Source organism: Abrus precatorius, unplaced genomic scaffold (genome assembly GCF_003935025.1).
Source record: "Abrus precatorius isolate BTA unplaced genomic scaffold, Abrus_2018 Scaffold10, whole genome shotgun sequence".
Lineage (NCBI taxonomy): Eukaryota > Viridiplantae > Streptophyta > Magnoliopsida > Fabales > Fabaceae > Abrus > Abrus precatorius.
This window is the reverse complement of record NW_020874292.1, coordinates 22,037,041-22,057,028: the sequence shown is the minus strand read 5'-3', so window position 1 is coordinate 22,057,028 and position 19,988 is coordinate 22,037,041. Positions and strand designations below refer to the sequence as shown.

Sequence of the window (19,988 nt, the reverse complement as noted above, 5' to 3'; positions counted from 1 at the left end):
ATTCCATGTGTAACATGATACACATTTTATAGATATCAATTGAGTTGCCATAAACTCTATACTTTGATTTATAAGTCTTATGATGACTCAGATTTCAATCTAGGTTTCCGATTCAAGCAATCTCCAAGAATTTTTATACCGCTTAAGGTTAGACATTAGCTTCTGATTTTTGAACAATCAACCCATGAGGAAACAAGGACCACAATCATCCAATTGTTTCAAATAAAATATGAGATTGAAATTGAATTAATCAATAAGAGACATTTAATAGAATAATCAAATAAACAACTTTATACGATGCTTTCACAGCTCTGAGAAATTTAATAACAATTTTTATCTCAAAAGTCAGAAGTCTGTGCATGGTCTTCAAGCATACAGTTAGAATTCTTCAGGCCATTTCCTTCTTTAATTAATTATTTGTATAGCAATGATTAGGACTAATCCGATTCTTCAAGAAAGAGCTTAATTTATTCCTTTGCGTCATGAAAATTTATTAATTTATATAGCAACCACAGCCCTTGGTGATATCCGCATTCTAAATTGTCTTCAGTATCAACACTATTCTATTGAAATCCCAATGCAAAGAGTGATGATTACTAATATAATATAATTAATTAATTAATTAATTATATTGAAATCGCTCCAACAGCAGGTAACCCGTCCAAGCAGGCCACCTCTTAATATTTATTCAAATATTCATCCCTATTATGATCATGCAATTTATCCAAATTTATACCAAAGCCTTTAGACTTGGTGCATCTAGACATTTCATTCCTCCGAAATATTGAACTCCAATTAAAAGGAAAGATAAAGTTACAAAGAAAGTGGGGGAATATATTGATATATAAGCTCAATAAGCCCTGTGACCACTTATGGGAATGTTGGCTTCAAAATGAAGCTTAGCCTTAAGAGCATCACTTCTAACCAAACGAATAAGATGATGATGTCATGAAACCATGTAAATCAAATTCATTCATTAACCAGCTAATTCAATTAGTGAAAAATTATGTAGTTAAATGCAATGAATTAGGACTAAATCTCACTTTATTTGATGAACACTTGAAAGCCTAAGATTTTCCCTGATAAAAAGCCTGTTTGTATATATATCAATTAAAACTCCCCTCGGCACAACTTACAAAGTAAATTACGTGAGAATCCGAAAACTTGGAATTCCTTTGAGAACGGAGGTATGCTACTTACACAAACAGGTCATAAGCCGAACTCAACCGGATTGGACAATAACCCGTGGTACCCAGCTTCGCTAAGCAACATTTTCTAATTATACCAAGTTGAAGGATCATTCATGGAGGAGGTGTCAAAACAGCCTCACATTGGACTTTTTCTCTCCGTTTATATCCAAAAGTATTGAAATCAATTTTTGATTTATTTGTTTTTGTCTTTTTCATATAAATGACTCCTATTTAGAAAGTAACATTTTTTTAATTATATTTTTTTCAAGATAATGATGTCTTGGTCTTAATTATTGGTACAATGACATTATATATTTCTTCATTCTAAAGAATTTAAATTCTAATTTGATTTAAATAAATTTTTGGTTGTTATACTTAATTCAAATTTTTAAATTAGTTCATACTATGTGTACATTTATTCTTGATTTAGTTTATGTTTTTATTTTTTACTTAACAACGTTAAAAAAATACTTATTTAAATTATGGAGTAAAAACTACAATGAAAAAGAGATTGAAAGAGATGATAGTTGTGAAATAAGAGATTTAGTATTATAAATATAAGAAATTTTTTTAATGTTATTAAGTTGAAATATAACAATAGAGACTAAATTAAAAATAAATATATGTATAAAAATTTATTTATAAATTTGTTGCTCGTAGAAACTAACTTACATATTTGAGTCAAATATAAAATAAAAAAAAATTAAACTTTCTAATTTTTTATAAATGTGCTGCGTTCCTACTATTTCTGCAGAACAACTTTTTACTCGGTAGCATTTTTATTATCCTTTATCACAACTTTTATGACCAAAAGAATTTAAGAAAATTAAAGAGAATTTTTTGAAGTAAAAATAGAGGTACTTTTTCTTTAGGAATACTTGTTGGCTGGCCATGCTTGAAAGTTGAAGTTGAAAGCACGTATCATTGTCGCTTCCTTTGCTAGTGATACTCTGCTTTCCTTGCCCCCCATGGAACGAATATTGGAAAGGGATAGACAAAAGAAGAATAAAGTGAAATGAAAAGACAAATGAAGTTTTTACCCGAAGATCGTAGATCATAGCTGTAGTTGCTCTCATACACGTAGCAAACGTGCCCCAAAATTTATTCTTATTCCTTCATTTAGAAAAGCTAGTGCTGAACAGTTAAATAGTCAAGAGCCATCAACAAGGCATAGTTCTCACATCCTCATGGCAAAAAACTATGGTTTCCTTATCTGCATACTTGTCATGGTCTTGGACATTGTTGCTGGCATACTTGGAATTCAGGCAGAAATAGCTCAAAACAAGGTACTCTCTAATTACACACCCCTCCCTAGTCCTTGTCTAGAGCTTCATTAGTTGAGAACATTAATGGGATTAATTTCCCTAATGTTTTGGGATGATGAAACAGGAGAAGCATATGAAGGTGTGGATATTTGAATGTAGGTACCCAAGCTATAAAGCTTTCAAGCTAGGATTGGCAGCTGCCATTCTCTTGACACTTGCCCATGCCATTGCTAACTTGCTTGGTGGATGCATCTGTGTGCGGTCCAAAGCACAATACCGATCAGCTACTGCCAATAGGCAATTAGCAGTGGCCTTTCTCATTTTCTCATGGTAAGTTAGCACTTTACTTTGCTTCTTCAGCCTGCATGTTCCACAACTCATTCCATCCATTTATCTCAACTTATTTATTAGGATGTCCCAAGTTGGGTAGGAATAAAACTAAAATACTTCGTATAAAGCTTGGACAATATTTGTCTTAACCTAACTTTCTTAAGTAAGTTGTGTCTAATTTTGTAACGTAGAGCCTACTTATTCTTAGCCAAAATTCATATGAAAAAAATGTTTCATGGTAGTTAAGAATAGATCCCAGAATCAATTTATTTCAACTTGATTATTAAAATATTTCATTTTAATTAGGAATAGATCCAGAATCAATTTATATCAACTTGATTGTTAAGATGTTCACGTTGGTAGGAAAGAATTAAAATACTTATAAGACTTGAGTAATTTTTTTTTTTAAGCTAACTTTTCCAAGTTATGTTTCTTAGCCGAAATTCATGTGAAAAAAATATATATAACGCAAGTTATGCACATGCAAGATGCTGAACAAGTGTTCCTTGCAGGATTGCATTAGTAGTTGCGTTCTCCATGCTCATCATAGGCACATTAGCAAACTCAAGATCAAGAAAATCTTGTGGGATGTTTAACCATCGCTTCCTATCCATAGGAGGCATTTTGTGTTTCATCCACGGATTGTTCACTGTTCCCTATTACGTTTCTGCCACAGCCACAAGAAGGGAAGAAAAGAAGCATCAACAAGAAAACCCCGCCACAAGACAAACTTGATCATTTTCAGTTTCCAAAACCAAAATATTAATTATAATACCTTGACTTTCACCATAGCTAATTGCTATATGTGAATTGTATATTTCCTATGTATCCTTTATGTTTCACTTACACGAATATTAATTGATTGAATGAAGAGCTCATTTGCCATTATGCAGTTCTAATGGCCTCTTAGGCTCTGTTTGTTTATTTATATAAGGTAATTTAACTTATACGATTATCAAAACAAAAAATGACAGCAGGAACCAAGTTCCTTAGAGGGAAAAAAAATCGATTCTAAAGTAATCAACTTTGTTTCACATAAAAAATACATTGAAACGGGAAGAAGTAATAATAAAAAAACTAAATTGCTGAAGCGCATGAGACACTTGTATTAGTAAACCTGATAGCAATGTTCAGGGATGGAGCTAGATACATGCAACGTTCTTGCAGGGATGGAATCAAATGGGTTTGGGCCAAAAATTTAACACGTTTAAGTAAAACCAACTATAGCTAACTTTTACTATTTATATTTTCTAAAGTTTAGGTAAACGAAATATACTAAGTATCATATATCCTACAAAAGTAAATGAATATTTTTATAATTTTAAAAATTGGAATGAACAGTCCGGTTCGATCAAGAACAGCACAAACCGTGCGAACCGGTCAATTTGAGTAACAAAAGTTTAATAACCAATTTAGTTTGCGACTCTGTGAATTGTGATCAATAGTAATCTAATTTCAATGGCCCAAACAACAGTTATCAGTCATTATATCAAGAATATTTATATTTTTTTATAGTTATAAATTTTGTCAATTTCGTCGTCTATTTTTGAAAGTTTGCCAAAAGTTCAATTATGAGGAACAAATAGTTCATTTTTTAAAAGAGGAAAAATTAAATGGCAATCTTAACATAACTTTGAGCTTGAACTGTCAGACCAGTCGACTTATTCTTAATAGGCTTTAGTCTTACACTTGAACAGTTGAACAGCTCGCTAATTATATCTCACTAACTAAAATAGAATATGAGAAATCTGTTTAGGGAAAATTAAGGCCCTATTTTGTTTCAGAAATTTTTTAAAATTATAATTTTATTTCTTTATTTTATTTTATTTCAACTTTTTAAGATATTTATATGAGAAAAAAATATTGTATCCATTATTTTTATATAAAACAAAAATAATGAAATTTTTTAATCAAATGGTCTCTAAAAAAATAAAACAATCAATTTGGTAGTGCAAAATAGCTCTTCTCAATAATTTTCGTCAAAGTTCATTTTATATTTTATATTTATAAATTAAAAGAGACAGGAATCAAAATAAAGTTAATAAGATTAGAAAATTGCGGAACTGATGTTTGAAAAAGCTTAAAAAATGTTTTATTAAATGAAATTTACTTACAATGAATAATTGAATGAAATTAATCTATAACTAATAACATTTGCCTAAAAAATTTTCTGCTTTCATAAATTAAAATACATAATAATTAACATATAACTAATAACAAATTATAAAAATTATTTTACCTTTCAAAATGTTTAAATTATATTTCCTAATAATTAAAATTTAAATGAAATTTTAATAAACTCAAAAATTTAAACTGTCTAATATTTAACATATAACTAATAACAAATTTTCATGATTATTTTACATTTCAAAAAGTATAATTCACATTTATTAATAATTAAAATATAAATGAATTATTAATAAATTATTTATTTTAAACATCCTATTAATTAAATTTTAAGTAATAATAACTCATGACAATTATTTTATCTTAAAAAAATTTCATATCATATTCACTACAATTAATTATTACATTAAATAATTAATTATTAAATTAATAAATTAATGATTTATATTTTGATTAAATTTTTAATATTTAGTGATAATGAATATTGATAAATTTTATATAAAATAAACATATCTAATTATATAAATTATTATTAAATTTTTACCAATAAAAATTTAACAATTTAAATTCATAATTTAACTATAAATTTTTATTTTAATTAAAATCAAAGGCAAAAATAGGATTATTATTTTAATACCACAATTTTTATATATCATATGTTATATAATTAATCAATCTTATACAACTATATTTTATTTATCTATTTTTTAAATTCTCCATGAATTTATTAACATTTACTATTTCAATAATTTTATTAAATTTCTATTATTTTTTATTTTACACCTAAAATTACTAAAACATTTCTAAATAAAAATAATAATTTTAGAAAATATAAATTAATTTCAATTTTTGTATTCTATAAATCAATTTAATTTAATTACAAATTTAAATTATATATTATCCAAATAACAAAATTTATGCCTTAAATTAAACAAAATAAATATTTAAAAATAAAAAACTGGAAGCAATTCTGGCGACAATGGCATGTTCCTGGCAACGGTGGCATGTTTTCGCAACTAGCTCGTAGCTACTGGCAGTGCTCTCCACTGTCGACACTGAGTGAACAAGCGGCACTTCTTCCAAAATGCAGGTGAAGATGGCTTTCTTTGAGGAAGAAGACGTAGGTTATGGGGGCTCAGTGAATAATAAATCTTAAATGAAGAAGGAGGATGTGGAGATTGTAACACCCTCTTTTTATTTATTTATTATTTGATAAAGTTTTAATATTAGGTAATATTAGAATGTTTTGAATTGAATTGGTGAGTGTTTAATAAAGTTACGACGCAGGAGGTCTCGCTTAAGTGAGACTATACGCCCAGAACCACATAATTTCAAAGCAATCTCACTCAAGCGAGATAGGATAAACTTGGCTCAACTGTCTTCTCGCCCAGACGAGAGGTGATCTCGATCAAGCAAGCAAAGATCTTGCCCAAACAAGATGAGACGCTCAGGCGAGGACTCACAAAAAAAAAGGCCAACTCTTTAGACGTCTTCTTGTTCAAGCACGAATGACCCTCGCTCAAACAAAAATAATAGAAAAAGCATAAAATGACCATTGTCTAGTTTTCTCACCTAAGTGAGAGTTACCTTGCTCAAGCGAGAACACGCGAGATTTTAGGGGTATTTAAAAGATTTCTAACATGAAAATTTTATTACATTTCATTTCTATGTTCCCTTTTCATTTTCTTTGAACTTTCACTCCTTTTTCTTAGATAAAACTTCTTCAAACTCCGATTGTTGCTCGAATTTGAACTTAGACGTCTAATCTAAATGACTCCAAGTAAGTTTCTCTGAGTTTGATTTTAAATTCTCTGTTCGTTTCTCTTCGTTTTTTATTTCTCAAAGGTATTTCATGATATCTAGAAAAACTTCTATTGTTGAGCAATAATCTTCATCAATCTCTCTCTAAATCTTCATCTCAAGGTAAGGAGAACTCTACTTCATCATTACAACATAGTATATGTGTGTTTGTGTATTGCATGTTCTGGAGAGTGATATTACGTATTCTCATATGTGAATATATAATTGCATGTTGTTTCAGTAGTGTAAATAGTGATGATGTATATCAGTTGATTGAAATGTTTCTATTATATTTTTGTGAAATATAAAAGGAGAATTTAGTCCGAACGTGTCATGAGAAAGTATGATACTTTAATTGGACAATGTTTAATTGTGATGAAAGGTTAATAATATATGATAAGTAATCTTTAATGATGTGTTATGAAGGATTTGGATGTGATATTGCGTCTGTTGATCTAGGATGTTTATACTATATGTCAATGCATATATAAAAATTTAGCTGGAAGTATGATGAGTAAATATTAATCATCTGGTAGTTGAAAATTACATGATTATGATAAAAGGATAATGATATTGATCTGAATGACTTGATGATATAAATTGTATGGAGATGCTATGAGTGATATGGACTTAGTCTGGAAGTGTTTTACTAAGCACAGTCTTGTGGTTAGATAATGGGAGAAGTATGGGATAAGTATAAAGTGCTAAATGAATCTAATGTGAATAGTTACAAAGATACATTAGAAGTATAGAGTCCAAAAATGATGGAAAATATGGGGAAAAAATAGGGTGGTGAGCAACATTCACGTGTACATACTCTTTCTAAGAGCGAATGTATCATATGGCTTTACACTCGTATCCTGACTATACCTTGGCTAATGGGCCTATTGTATATGTTGTATTTATGTGCATGAACTAACTGACGACTATTTACCTAATTGTGTAAGACCTCAAAAAGTGTTGAAGGCATCATATATCTGTTATTACAGTGCATTAGGAGTATGTATTTAAAATAAAATAATGTAATGACTTATGATAAATTTTTTATATAAGTGACTATGTGAAAGTTGTTGTTTTGTGGTTGAAATTATTAAGTTTTCTTTTATTTCATGATTATAATTGTACTGTGATGTTAATGTTTAATATTAAGTTATGTATAATGATAAGATAGACGCTTATCCTTACTAAACATTTTAGGGAACAAGGATAACAACACTCCAAAGACAAATTAGATTAGTAAATAGCTAGGTAAATTGTAGAATAAATTATATATTCAATGAATATCAGATGTTTTGTTATTTTAAGTTTGTTGTAGTTTTTGATAATGTACCTAACCATATATATACCTTAGAGGTGGACTTGTTTGATAGTATTTCCTTAGATTTTTCTATCAGAGATAGGATCCACCACACCCTCTATATTTATTTTTACAGAGGTACAATTAGAACCTCAGCTACTGTGTTCTTATCTCGACCATGATCTTCTTGGAAAACCAACCCGAGTAATCGTTGAGCGGATCACGGTGTTAAGGTCCCGACTGATAGTACTGAGTCCTCAGTATTTTGGATATAGATTATGACTACTCTTACGACTTAGTTTAATTCGCACACAAGTAAAAGGAACCATTCATTCCAAAACTAGATTGTGGCTCAAGCAATTGCAAATGTCTACGTATACATGTGTGTGTATTTATAGTCCAACCAGTGGTTTAGGAGCCAAATAATACTATACATATTTCACCAAGTTAAATGTGACACTTTAAATATATAACTTTAACACAATTTCGTAGACCTCAAACTATCATCACACCATGTTTTCAAAATCAGAGAACTTTTATCTTTTGAAATTACACACTTTCCATTGAACATGCTAACACATGTATATATATACATTTAGAATAGAGTTCATTTTAAAACCCACAATTATACATCAAAGTAGGACTAACAATATACATAATCAAATCATCATGCTAATTCAATGAGTTTGATATAGATCAAATATTATATTCATTCAATCTGACTAAGTACATTAACCAAACAACACTAAGAAAGCAATCATTTTCACGATGCAATGTAAAATTCTCATTTAGTAATGGTGCAGTATGTAAAATGTAGTAATGGTGCTAACTAGTTATTTCCTTCGTGTTAGAAGTAATCAGGCAATAAGGTGAAGCAAGCGATTAGTATTTCTTTTGATGCATAGATAGGTAGGTGGAAAAATATAAAAATAATAGCTTTATGTAAAAAATAAAAAAAAAGTCATGCAATAAAATGTAGTGCGAGATTGCCTTACCTATAGAATGATGACTTCTTATGTTTGATGCAAAAATAATTATTTAACAAAAATGCATTATGCAGGTTATAATAGAACGTAGTGTGCATTGGTGTAAAGTAGTTATTATATCTAACAGGTGGACAATTCAAAAGTCAAAGAATAACAATACAAAATTATGTAGAAAAACAATAGCAGTTATAGAAAATAAGTAGTGTAGAATTACGCAGAAAAATAACAACTAGTTTAGAGGATGAAATTACAGGAACATAATTCTCACATTTTCAATATGCATAAAATCCCATGAATTTCTAAAAAGAAAAAAAAAAGTACAATCTTTCTGCAGATAAGAACAATTTAAAAAAATTGCACAATAAGTAAAGAACACAGAGATTTCACATGCAGTCTTTGAAATTTATCATGCATTGGGTTTATAGTTTATAATCCTTACAAGGTGATAAGGTTCATATATTTATTCAAATGTGACACACCGAAGGACACTAAAACAACACATGATCTGAGCCCAAAGAATAACGTATTCATAAAATCAACCTTAGGTCAAGGGTAACAAAATTCTCAATGTAAACAATACTCTAATCAGATCTATTTACAAAAATCAAAGGCTCTACCGAGGAAGAAAGGAAGCAAAACTCACTAGAACACTTCCCAGTTCATTAATTCGTTCAAGGAATGAAAGAAAATAAAGAATTCCATGCATGCATACCAATCATTGATTTAAACAAGGTAATCAACCAAACATATACATAGTTACATCACTACAGTCACAGAACAAGTCATTTTCATGCCAGTTAATCAACAAGTTTTAATGGAGTTTCACGTACCATTCAAAATATCCACCAGAACACCTCTCTATGCATCCTTCCCAACTCATTCATCAATAGAAAGAAAATTTAGGGTTTTCTGAACATGATTGAGAAGTCAAATAGGAGACATAGAGGCAGGAAATATGATGGTTGTAACATGCAATAAGATTTTCATCATGATTGGTCATCATGCAAGCAAATCGAAGCATACTTTAGTCAGCAAATAATTCAAAAATGTTTGTTTTAATCTCCAAGGCTAAACCGAAAAGGAAAATAAGGTGGATTCAAGAAAAATAACATAGATTACGGTTCATTTAGTAACATCCATCACAACCAGCAAGGGAAGCATATTCACATAGGTAATATGAAAATAAGAAATCATCGATGACATGCAATGAACCTTACCCACAATCGCACCCATGCAAGCATCAAAGCATCATTCAATAATTAGGTTTGATTAGAATATTGAGGGATGAAAAGAAAATTATCATGCATGTAATTTTTAAAGGCATCCATGAGTGGCGTAAGGAGGGAACAGCACATGCAACAAACAATAACACACATTCAAGCACAAACACATAGACTCCCTTACCTCAAACACAGTTGCATGCAAAAGTCGCAGATTAGTGTAGTGTGTAGAAGCTTCCCTCCATCAAGTTTGTGTCTTCCTTTCTCTGAGTATGGCAAAAGCGTAGCAAAGCCTTGAGTTCGTGGTCCTCATTTTGGAGGAAATGGCCAAAGAATACATCTTGAGCGTGCCAAAGATTTGAAGGCAAAAGGAGTTCTAAGATCTTTTGTAGAAGTGCAATAGCAACGATTTAAACATTAAAAGGTTTGTGCGTAACTCTCAACCTTTTAGAAAGTAGGGTGAAAGAGGAAGGTACAATGGCTGTCTCTCTCTTGCTTCTGGTTTCTTTCTTTTTCTTCAAGTAGAGGAAGATTGTTCGTAGGAGAAAGTGAAAGTGTGATTGTCTCTCATACATGAAAGGTTGAGAAAAGGGTGTTTTACAGGTCAAGCATGCATATATTTTGATTGGCTAAGAAAAATGTGCAATTAATGAGGGCGGCTAGCATTAAAAACCCACTGAGGCTATGTCTTCCACTTTCTCTCTCTTCCTAACTTGAGTGTCTCTTCCAATTCTTAAGGCAATCATACACTGCTCTCTCACTCTCCAGATTAATAATGTGAAGGTGGAAATGTGTTATTAAAATGACATTAAATGAGAGTAATGGTGCTTAAGGGAGGTTCTATTCACGATTTTCTCTCTCCTCTCTCTTCATAACTCGAGTTGGTGGGTCATTAAACATCCTTAATAATTGGTGTCAACGTGTCTCAAGTCACATTAATTAAGGAATAAATGAGTTCTAATGGCAATGTTTAGTAGAATATTTAGAGGTAAGGAATCTCAAGACTCCTAAAGAAAGATAAAAGGGCACACATGTACAACACTCACAAAAGAAATTAAGAAAGGTAATTAGTGAAAGTCTAAATTAATGAGACACCAATGCATGTATGATGCATCAAGTCCAATCTTCTCTCTCCATGCTAATGTCTTTTCATTTTCCAAATCCACTATACTTAATGTTTGCACGGCCAACTAGTTATGATGTTTGAAATAAAAAGAAAGGCTTTAATGCTCGTTAAATGACTGGTTGAACACTATAAGTTGTCTACAACTTCCACTAACCTCTTGATTTCACATGCTAAGCTTTAAATGCATGGATTAGTGGGATTTAAGATGAAAAATTAATATGTTGCTTAGTGATCTCTAATGCACATTAATGATATGCCAACTCATTGTTAGCCCTCTTAATTAAGGGTAGCTAGAGAATCCGCCCAGCATAATCACTAGACACAAGGGAGAGTTAATTCCACCTTTCTTGAAAACCAACATAGCATTTAATGAAGTAAGAGAATGAGTGGAGTTTAAGAAGGGCAATTGAAGGAACACAAGGGAAAAGACACACGTCATTTATGATGAACAATCTTTCTCCTCACATTGCACAGAACTCTAGAAGGTATTAATACAAAAGATCAAAGGGTAGCACGTGTGATTAGAAAGACCTAGAGGGTAAGCAAAGAGTTATAGGTCAATTATACCCCTTTTAAACAAAGTTCAAAAGTCAAGGATGGTCAAAATAGACTTTTAGTCTTCACACTCCACATGTTGCATCTCTAGGTAAACGAAAAGGTAATAAAAGAAAGGAGAAAAACAACTCTTGCACACTTGGAAGGTAAAACATATTTGAGCGCAAGTTCATATATATATATATATATACAACAAATAAATTAACAAAATAATTCTCAGCGAAACAAAAATTCAAACAATCAAAGTATCAAAGACTTAAAAGCCACTCTAATATATAAGAAAGACATAAAAATAGTAGGTTAAAAAAGAATATAAGAGAACAAAGAAAAAAAAAATTTCTCCATTTTTTAAGTAGTTCACACTCGCAAACTAAAATTTAGAAACTAGCCAAAAATTGGAGGATGTTATATAACTATTCTAAATTACCTGGCATAATAAATAACATTTAATGAATTTTTCAATAATGAGAATTATTTAAAATTTGAATAATTAAAATTGTAGATATACTAACAATTAACATTTAACTAATAAAAATTAACAAAATTAAAATTATATATTTCAAAAATTATAAACTTTACTTACTAATAATTATCAAGTAAATTGAAATTTTCATTATTGAAATAAATCATGCCAATAAAAAATTTCAAATTTCAAATTTACTTACAATGAATAATTAAATAAAATTAACATATAACTAATAACATTTGCCTAAAAAATTTATGCTTTCATAAATTAAAATACATAATAATTAACATCTAAACTAATAACAAATTATGAAAATTATTTTACCTTTCAAAATGTTTAAATTATATTTTCTAATAATTAAAATTTATATGAAACTTTAATAAATTCAAAAACTTAAACCATCTAATATTTAACATTTAACTAATAACAAATTATGATAATTATTTTACATTTCAAAAAGCATATTTCATGTTTATTAACAATTAAATTATAAATGAATTATTAATAAATTTATTTTAAATATCCTATTAATTAAAATTTAAGTAATAATAACTTATGACAATTATTTTATCTTTAAAAAGAAGGGCTCCGTTAAACTGTTACTGTTTGACACATTGACTTTCGTGTGGTCTGATTTGTATGTGGGAGTCAGCTAAATGTAAAACAAAAACTTGTGGCTGCCACGCCACTTTGCTTTTCTTGTACAAATTTTCCACGCAAGTCACCCATCCCCCAATGGGATGTTGTGGCACGGACACCGACACAACACACACTCATCTTTGGCTTTTTATGCGTTTCTCATTCAATGTTTCTTCATTCCTCACCCCTTTCCATTGCACCAATTCATTTCTCCTTTCTCTTCTGCTCTGAGCAAGGTAAGCATAATTTCAATCTTTTACTAATATTTACTTTGATTTTTGTGGAGACCATTACCCACCATTCTTATGACTTCATATCTTGTTAATTGTCATTGAAACAAACCCTTTCCCGAAAAGCATTTCCTTTCTTCCAAAACTACGAATTAAGCTTGATTGATTGATCATGTGGGTGCAGGAGTAACTTAGGCGATGGCTGCTGCTCTACCAACTGCAGAGATTTGTGACACAAACGCAACGCATGTAGCAAGTGGTGATGTGAGGGTGATGCATCCAGTGTTCCAGATTTATGGTCAGTCCCGGGCATTCTCAGGTCCCATTGTTACTGTAAAGGTCTTTGAAGACAACGTGTTGGTTAGGGAACTTCTTGAGACCAAAGGAGAAGGAAGAGTTTTGGTTGTTGATGGAGGAGGAAGCTTGAGGTGTGCCTTGTTTGGAGGGAATTTGGCGCAGACGGCACAAAACATGGGTTGGGCTGGGATTGTAGTCAATGGCTGCATTAGAGACGTGGATGAGATCAATGCATGTGACATCGGCGTCAGAGCCCTGGCTTCTCATCCGCTCAGATCCAACAAAAAGCGAACCGGTGAAAAGCATGTCTCTGTTTATGTTGCTGGCACATTTATACGAGATGGAGAATGGTTGTATGCAGATAACGACGGCATCCTCATATCAAAATATGAGTTGTCAAACTAAAACACTAAACTGTAAAAGTTTAACACTGTTGCCACTTCGATGCTTTTTCAGCTTTGAATCTTCCATGTCAGGCTCTTCTTGGTTTCATTTCGGGAAAAAGATATGCTTGGTGAATAATTTTTTCAGAATTTCTTGTGTAGACCTGCCTAACACTCTTGTTTTAAAAAAGTGGCATTATGCGATTGCCTCTGGAGAATTTCATCTTTTTGAGGGGGAGAGGAAAGGAATTAAGAGGAAAAGTTTATTCCTTTTTGTTTTTTTGTCAACTGGGTCGTTGTGAAAAAGTTTATCTTAAAAGCAGACGAAATTTCAACGGTCTTGAACAAACCCAAATAAACCACTGGATTTGGTTGAGTGTGAGTAAAGGCACCTAAACGACGATATATTACTAATCGCGCCTCTGTTTTGCTAGTAAAAATAGCTTGAATAGTTCTTTCGTAATCGGAGGAAGCGGTGCGGTCCCATATTGGACCAAAGGCGACGTAGAATAAATGCAAAAATAGATTGATAACACACATTGACATGTGTTTATCGTGATATATCTCATAATGAGAACTAAGTTCCAGTACAATTAAGTGTTTATTTTAGCAATTTTTTACGTAACTTCCCATAGCTGGAATGTTTATGATGCTAATAAACTGTTACATGTAATAGGATATCATGGCTAAAATTACAAAAGGAACATAAAATTATGTGCACGTAGTTGAACTGCCGAACACTATCACAAAAAGATACCTCAGAACCAGTAGCAGACTCGTGTGGTTCATTCTTATTTCTCCTACGGACTGTGAGCTATATAGTGTGTTCCAATATCATAATCTAATGATTTGCAATTAGAGTCACGTTTTGGTCACAAACAGATTTTGTTTTGCTAGTTTTAAACTACGAATGACAAAGGACAAAGAAATAATATATACTAAATATCATACCTTCTAAGAAATTTAACAAGAACCATGATCATAAACATCTGCTGACAGAAATAGAATATTTGGTCTAACTTTGAACGTCCTTGTTTCCTAGGTGGTGGATGGCTTGTACACTATGGGGCACGTCTTTGAGAGGCAGGGCATTACAGCAAGAACAAATTTTAAACATTTTTGGGTTGTCTTTAAGAGTTCTTTATTCCTCACAACAAATTCTAAACATTTTTGGGTGTCTTTAAGAGTTCTTTACTCCTCACAACAAATTCTAAACATTTTTGGGTCTTTAAGAGACCTTTATTCCTTACTGTTTGATTAAAGCATTTGTTGAGATAAACCTGGTCTAATACTTCAAAGGAGGGTACCAGTTGTTTGTTTATACATTAAAATGGCTCATCAAGCCAGCCAAAGGACCCGTCAGTCCCAATCACTGAGGTCAATAACCACCTCTTCATAATCTGATAAAAGTCGCCATCCCTTGAAGTCTAGCCTCCGGTATTTTGTCCTTATAAAGCCTGCAACTCTACCCACAACCTTTCAATATTTAGAACTTTATGCAAACTATCCAAACCCCTAACCACTATCCCCAATACTTCAAAGTAACAAATTCGTTGGTGCAAAATGATCATCAAAATAGGTGAAAAAAAATAACAAGCAGATTATCAAAACTTTTTAACAGCCAATACTGTAATCACCCCAAAAAAACATCATGGCTTCACGAGAGACAATACATACATATATGAAAAAAGGTTTTGTTTAAGGCTAAAGATAAGCAACTAATAATAATACAATTTTATTAGAAAAAAGTATTTATTGTATTTTTATAACTTCAATACAATAACTGTGTATTTTTTTTATAAAAATTTTCTATTTGTGGATGATTAAACTCAGCTCTTAGGGCCGAGGTTAACAAAAACCCATAAAAAAAAGAACAACTTTGACAGCATGAGCTTCAAGTTACAAGTCACCAACAGAAAAATTACATAATCTCAGATTACTTGCGAATCAAAAGAGTATATAGAACCTAAAAGACAATTCTACTCTAGAAATTCCAATTCTGAATAAATGATCATCAGCAAGAGAATCATTAGCCACAAAATTCCAAAGGAACTTTCAATTTTGAAGCAAAACATTATAATGTAACGTTAATAACTAGATAACATTGTTATAAATAAAAAAGACTATACGACAGCCACAAAATTACAACGCATATAAGATAAATCCACAAAACATATGGCAGATTACCATAAAGGCCACAAATTATACCTAACACAATTGACAATGCTAATGGTTGGATGGCTGAAGCGCCTCCAAAATCAAGCTAGTCTGCTCCCCAACCAGTAGTGCACGATCTGCATACAACTTCATCTCTGCAGCTCGAATTTTCTTCCACTTGGCCTCCAACTCTGCCCTCTTTGATTCTCCAATTAACTGCAAACCCCTCTTGGCATCATCCTCATTCAGCCGATAAACACCCCCGCCACCATTTTGATAACAGAACATTTCACTCAAAAGCAAACCTGTATCACCATCAGGCTTCGGATCAATGTCCATTTTTCCAGATTCCGTCAAAACCTCAGATATCCGCTCAGGTTCAGGTTTCGTTTCGGGTTTCAATTTCTTGCCAGAAGTAGCCACATTCCTACTACCACTAGCTTCCTTCTTAGGACTCTTGGCAGCTTTCCCGTTAGATTTTTCCTTTTCAATTGCCCCATTGGCTGTTTCAACTTGTTCATTTCCCCAAACCTTTTTGGACAATTCGTAAGATTTTTGGTCGTGCGGTTTGGAGAACTTAGGGCCATTTCCATTCTTCCCTTTGCCGGAATTGGTCTCAAACTTCTTCTTCAGCCTTCGAATCTTCTCCTTCAGTTGGTTGCTGGAAGCATCGAAATGAAGCGACTTCTTCATGAAATCGTGAAAGGCATTGGCGTACTTAAAAGGGTCTTGACCAGTGTTGGAAGTGAAGTCAACCATACCCTTAAGAATGGCGAGTTCATCTTCCTCGCTCCAGATCCTCTGAAACTTCTTCGACAACTCCCCTGACTTCTTCCCATCCTCCTCCACCTCCTCGTCGGAACCACCACCAGAAAAATCGGTTGCTTTCTTCTTCGCACGTTTGGGGCCAGTCACGTGAGCATGGTTCTCGGCAGCGCGCTTCGATCCCGACTTGGACGGGGTCGGAGAGGGATGAGCCTTGGGCTTTTGGGCCTGCTCCATGGGCTTGGAGGCGAGGGGTTTCACTTTGGGGTTGGGGTTGGGGTCGGGTTCGGAGTCGGATCCGGAATCGGAGTCAGTTTCAGATTCGGATGAAGAGGGTTTGGGGAGGGAGTTAGTGGGAGGGGGTGGAGGGTTTTGGGAAGCGGGTTTGGGGTTATGTTCTTCATCATCGTCATCGTCTTCTTCGGACGAATCCTCTTCCTCTTCGGAGGAAGCTACTTCTTCATCCTCTGCGTGGCGTTGCTCGGAGGAAGGTCGTTGCTCTTCTTCCTCGGAATCGGAAGACGAAGCTGTGGGTGGATCGTCGAGAGGCGATGGGCGCTGCTGCTTCTTCTGCACCATGGAAATTGGTATTAGGGTTTTGGGAGCAGAGAGAGTGGAGGGTGCGGCTTAAAGTAGAGAGTATTTACGACTTACGAGCCCAACCGACCCACTCACTAATCGCAATTCGCCAAATTTAAAGGACCCAATGCTTCAACGTTTCACTTTCTAATTTCTTTTCCACAAAATACTTTTTTATAGTGTACCAATGTACCAAGATAACATTGGATTGGATTATTTTGATCACCTAATAAACCGGTTACCACTAATAAAATTGGTTAAAAATAAATATGATTTATTTTATATTAGGTTGTTAGTGGATATAGAGAAGGTGAAATTGTTTTTCGAATGTCACAACTTCTGTGACTTTAGTTCTCTTTTTCAAGGGAGACACAAACGCATAGCAGAGCTCTGGTTTTTCTTTCATATTTGAGAAGGTGAGGAGGTAGTCCACGAAATATTCATTGGAAGAGTTCTCATTTTGCAAATTTAATTCTTTAATCATGAATTATTTACGCGTGATAATGACACGTGTCACTTTTCTATCAAATAGCGGTTGTTAGATATGAGTAACTCTTTTAGATTATTATGTCACGTTCTCTTCTAATGCATGCATGTTTAATATCAGTTTAATAATTTTTTATTATTCATTTTACTTATTATGATAATTTATTTACAAATTGTTATAATTCAAGTTTTTCTTTTTAATTTTTGTCTACAATGGTTTAAAAAACCACACCCCATATCAAATGGCATTTGAAGAGAAGAAAAAATCAAATTAAAAAGGATAACAAGTCACTTTAACTTTTCAATGCTTTATATTTTTCTTTTTAATTTAATTAATATTTTATTTTAATTCATAATTCACCTTAATTTTTTCTATCAATTACTTTTTTATTTATTTATAAAAGTTAACACTGAAACGTTAACTTATTATCCTATCCTAGTCTTTAACATAATTAAAAATATTTTAAGTAGAATATAAAATAATTTTATTACAAATTAAAAATATCCTTATTACCAAAAACAAAAATAATCAATCATGTGTGTGTGAGACTTTCAATAGAGCAATACTTGAGTGTAAGACAACCTTATTATATCTTTGATTGAAGGCTTAAAATTTTATTTACAAAATAGTTTTGTGCATTTTAGAGATTTGATGGTTAGGTATAGGAGAGATATATATCCTTTAATACATAAGAAATTTGAGAAAAATAAACAAAAAGCTAAGAAGTGGTATCCTTATTAAGTTAGGGATGAGGTATATGTTTTATTTGAAGAAGCAAAGGTCAATGATAAGTTTGTTATAAATTTGGTTTAGAGGTCATGCTCTTATAGAAAGTGGAGTTTAATTGGAATTCTTTGTTACTATGTAGTGATTTATATGCAGAATAATAACCATATGCCAGAGGACTATGTTGCTTCACATTACATGTTAAACTATAAGCACATTCAATTTGCTATCACATGTTTATTGACTATTTTTTTGTTTGTCACACTAAAGAAACACATTTTTTGTCACATACCATTAAGATTTTGGCAAGCATTCCAAACTTTTGTTTTAATAAATGAGTGTGGGTTGTGTATCCATAGGAATTGGTAGATATATTTATAATTTTTATTATCATAATTAAAACTCTTAACAAAAATATCAATGTTTGCACAAATGTTTATGAGTTGAGAAAATCAAAGATTTAAGAATTAAAATTGACTAAGATGTAAAAATATTAGGGTTTGAATTAGGATTGAATTTCATCATTCATTATCTTCTATATTTTGATGAATAAATACTTAGAAATTGTTTTATAGAAGTAAATATACTCTCTTAATATTTCATTCTATCGATTTCTCAAATACAAGGTTTATAAAAGTATCCACTGAATAACAATTTCTCATATATTCATTGAATCCTCTAGCATTAAAATTAAAAGTTAAAAAGCAATTGATATACTGAAACTTATACCTAACATTATAACACATTGAATGAATTTCATTCAATCTGATTCTAAGACTTCCTTTCTAGCTAACCTTAGATACTAAATCAAAATACTATCATTTAAAATAGAATCAAATATTAAAAACATATTGAAACCGTCAACATTTATAAAAATGTATAACTATATATAAATCATCAAAATACATTTGAGTTAAAAATTACATTTAATCCCAAAGGAAGTTTAGTCACTGATGGCATCCCTTACAACAAAAGAAAAAAAGAGAAAATGGTTAAAAAATAGTGTCCAATGCTCATTCACCAAATGTCCTAGTTCTCCCTTGTTGAAGTTTTGGTTTTGGTCCTCTTCTTTACTTATTCTTCTTTCTCAAAAGTTAAGTTAATGCAACCTCGCTTAAGTAAGAAAGTCTCGTTTAAGCAAGGAAGTCTCGTTTAAGCAAGGAAGTCTCACTTAAGCTAAAAAGACATCCTCAGGTTAGAGTCAGTTCTTCCAATCTCCTTTGTCTTTCAGGGAACAAAAATTGAGCTCAATTCCATGATTTAAATGAAGTTTTGTTATGTTTGGCCTTTAATGGACTTATATGAATTTATTGCTTAATTCTTGGATTTTTTAACATCATGACCTTTTCTCTTTATATAGGCA

The 19,988-nt window shown here is 31.8% G+C and overlaps 3 protein-coding genes across 5 annotated transcripts; 2 read left to right on the top strand and 1 right to left on the bottom strand.

The window, feature by feature from the left end:
- Nucleotides 1-2,377: 2,377 nt before the first annotated feature.
- LOC113852054 lies at nucleotides 2,378-3,520 on the top strand. The gene is made up of 3 exons (XM_027482312.1): nucleotides 2,378-2,476; nucleotides 2,580-2,785; nucleotides 3,298-3,520. Exons 1-3 carry the CDS (start codon nucleotides 2,378-2,380, stop codon nucleotides 3,518-3,520), a joined length of 528 nt encoding a protein of 175 aa, XP_027338113.1.
- A 9,583-nt stretch (nucleotides 3,521-13,103) lies between these two features.
- LOC113846128 (putative 4-hydroxy-4-methyl-2-oxoglutarate aldolase 3) lies at nucleotides 13,104-14,519 on the top strand. The gene is made up of 2 exons (XM_027474069.1): nucleotides 13,104-13,237; nucleotides 13,416-14,519. The coding sequence occupies exon 2, from the start codon at nucleotides 13,430-13,432 to the stop codon at nucleotides 13,931-13,933; it is 504 nt and encodes a 167-aa protein (XP_027329870.1). The 5' UTR covers nucleotides 13,104-13,237; nucleotides 13,416-13,429; the 3' UTR covers nucleotides 13,934-14,519.
- On the bottom strand, nucleotides 14,425-17,549 carry LOC113846115 (probable transcription factor At1g11510). Of its 3 annotated transcripts, none has more exons than XM_027474057.1 (2): nucleotides 16,120-17,549; nucleotides 14,425-15,368 (listed from the first exon to the last, which is right to left on the bottom strand). In XM_027474057.1, exon 1 carries the CDS (start codon nucleotides 17,410-17,412, stop codon nucleotides 16,138-16,140), a length of 1,275 nt encoding a protein of 424 aa, XP_027329858.1. In that variant the 5' UTR covers nucleotides 17,413-17,549; the 3' UTR covers nucleotides 14,425-15,368; nucleotides 16,120-16,137. The 3 variants fall into 3 exon arrangements, with proteins under 3 accessions (XP_027329858.1, XP_027329839.1, XP_027329849.1); XM_027474038.1 differs by having other exon boundaries at nucleotides 14,839-15,376; nucleotides 16,120-17,502; XM_027474048.1 differs by having other exon boundaries at nucleotides 14,879-15,387; nucleotides 16,120-17,502.
- Nucleotides 17,550-19,988: the final 2,439 nt, after the last annotated feature.

Coding starts and splice junctions, on each gene's coding strand:
- LOC113852054 (XM_027482312.1), top strand. CDS start 2,378: ATGGCAAAAAACTATGGTTTCCTTATCTGCATACTTGTCATGGTCTTG. Junction 2,477..2,579: donor CAGAAATAGCTCAAAACAAG/GTACTCTCTAAT, acceptor ATGATGAAACAG/GAGAAGCATATGAAGGTGTG. Junction 2,786..3,297: donor GCCTTTCTCATTTTCTCATG/GTAAGTTAGCAC, acceptor TGTTCCTTGCAG/GATTGCATTAGTAGTTGCGT.
- LOC113846128 (XM_027474069.1), top strand. CDS start 13,430: ATGGCTGCTGCTCTACCAACTGCAGAGATTTGTGACACAAACGCAACG.
- LOC113846115 (XM_027474057.1), bottom strand. CDS start 17,412: ATGGTGCAGAAGAAGCAGCAGCGCCCATCGCCTCTCGACGATCCACCC.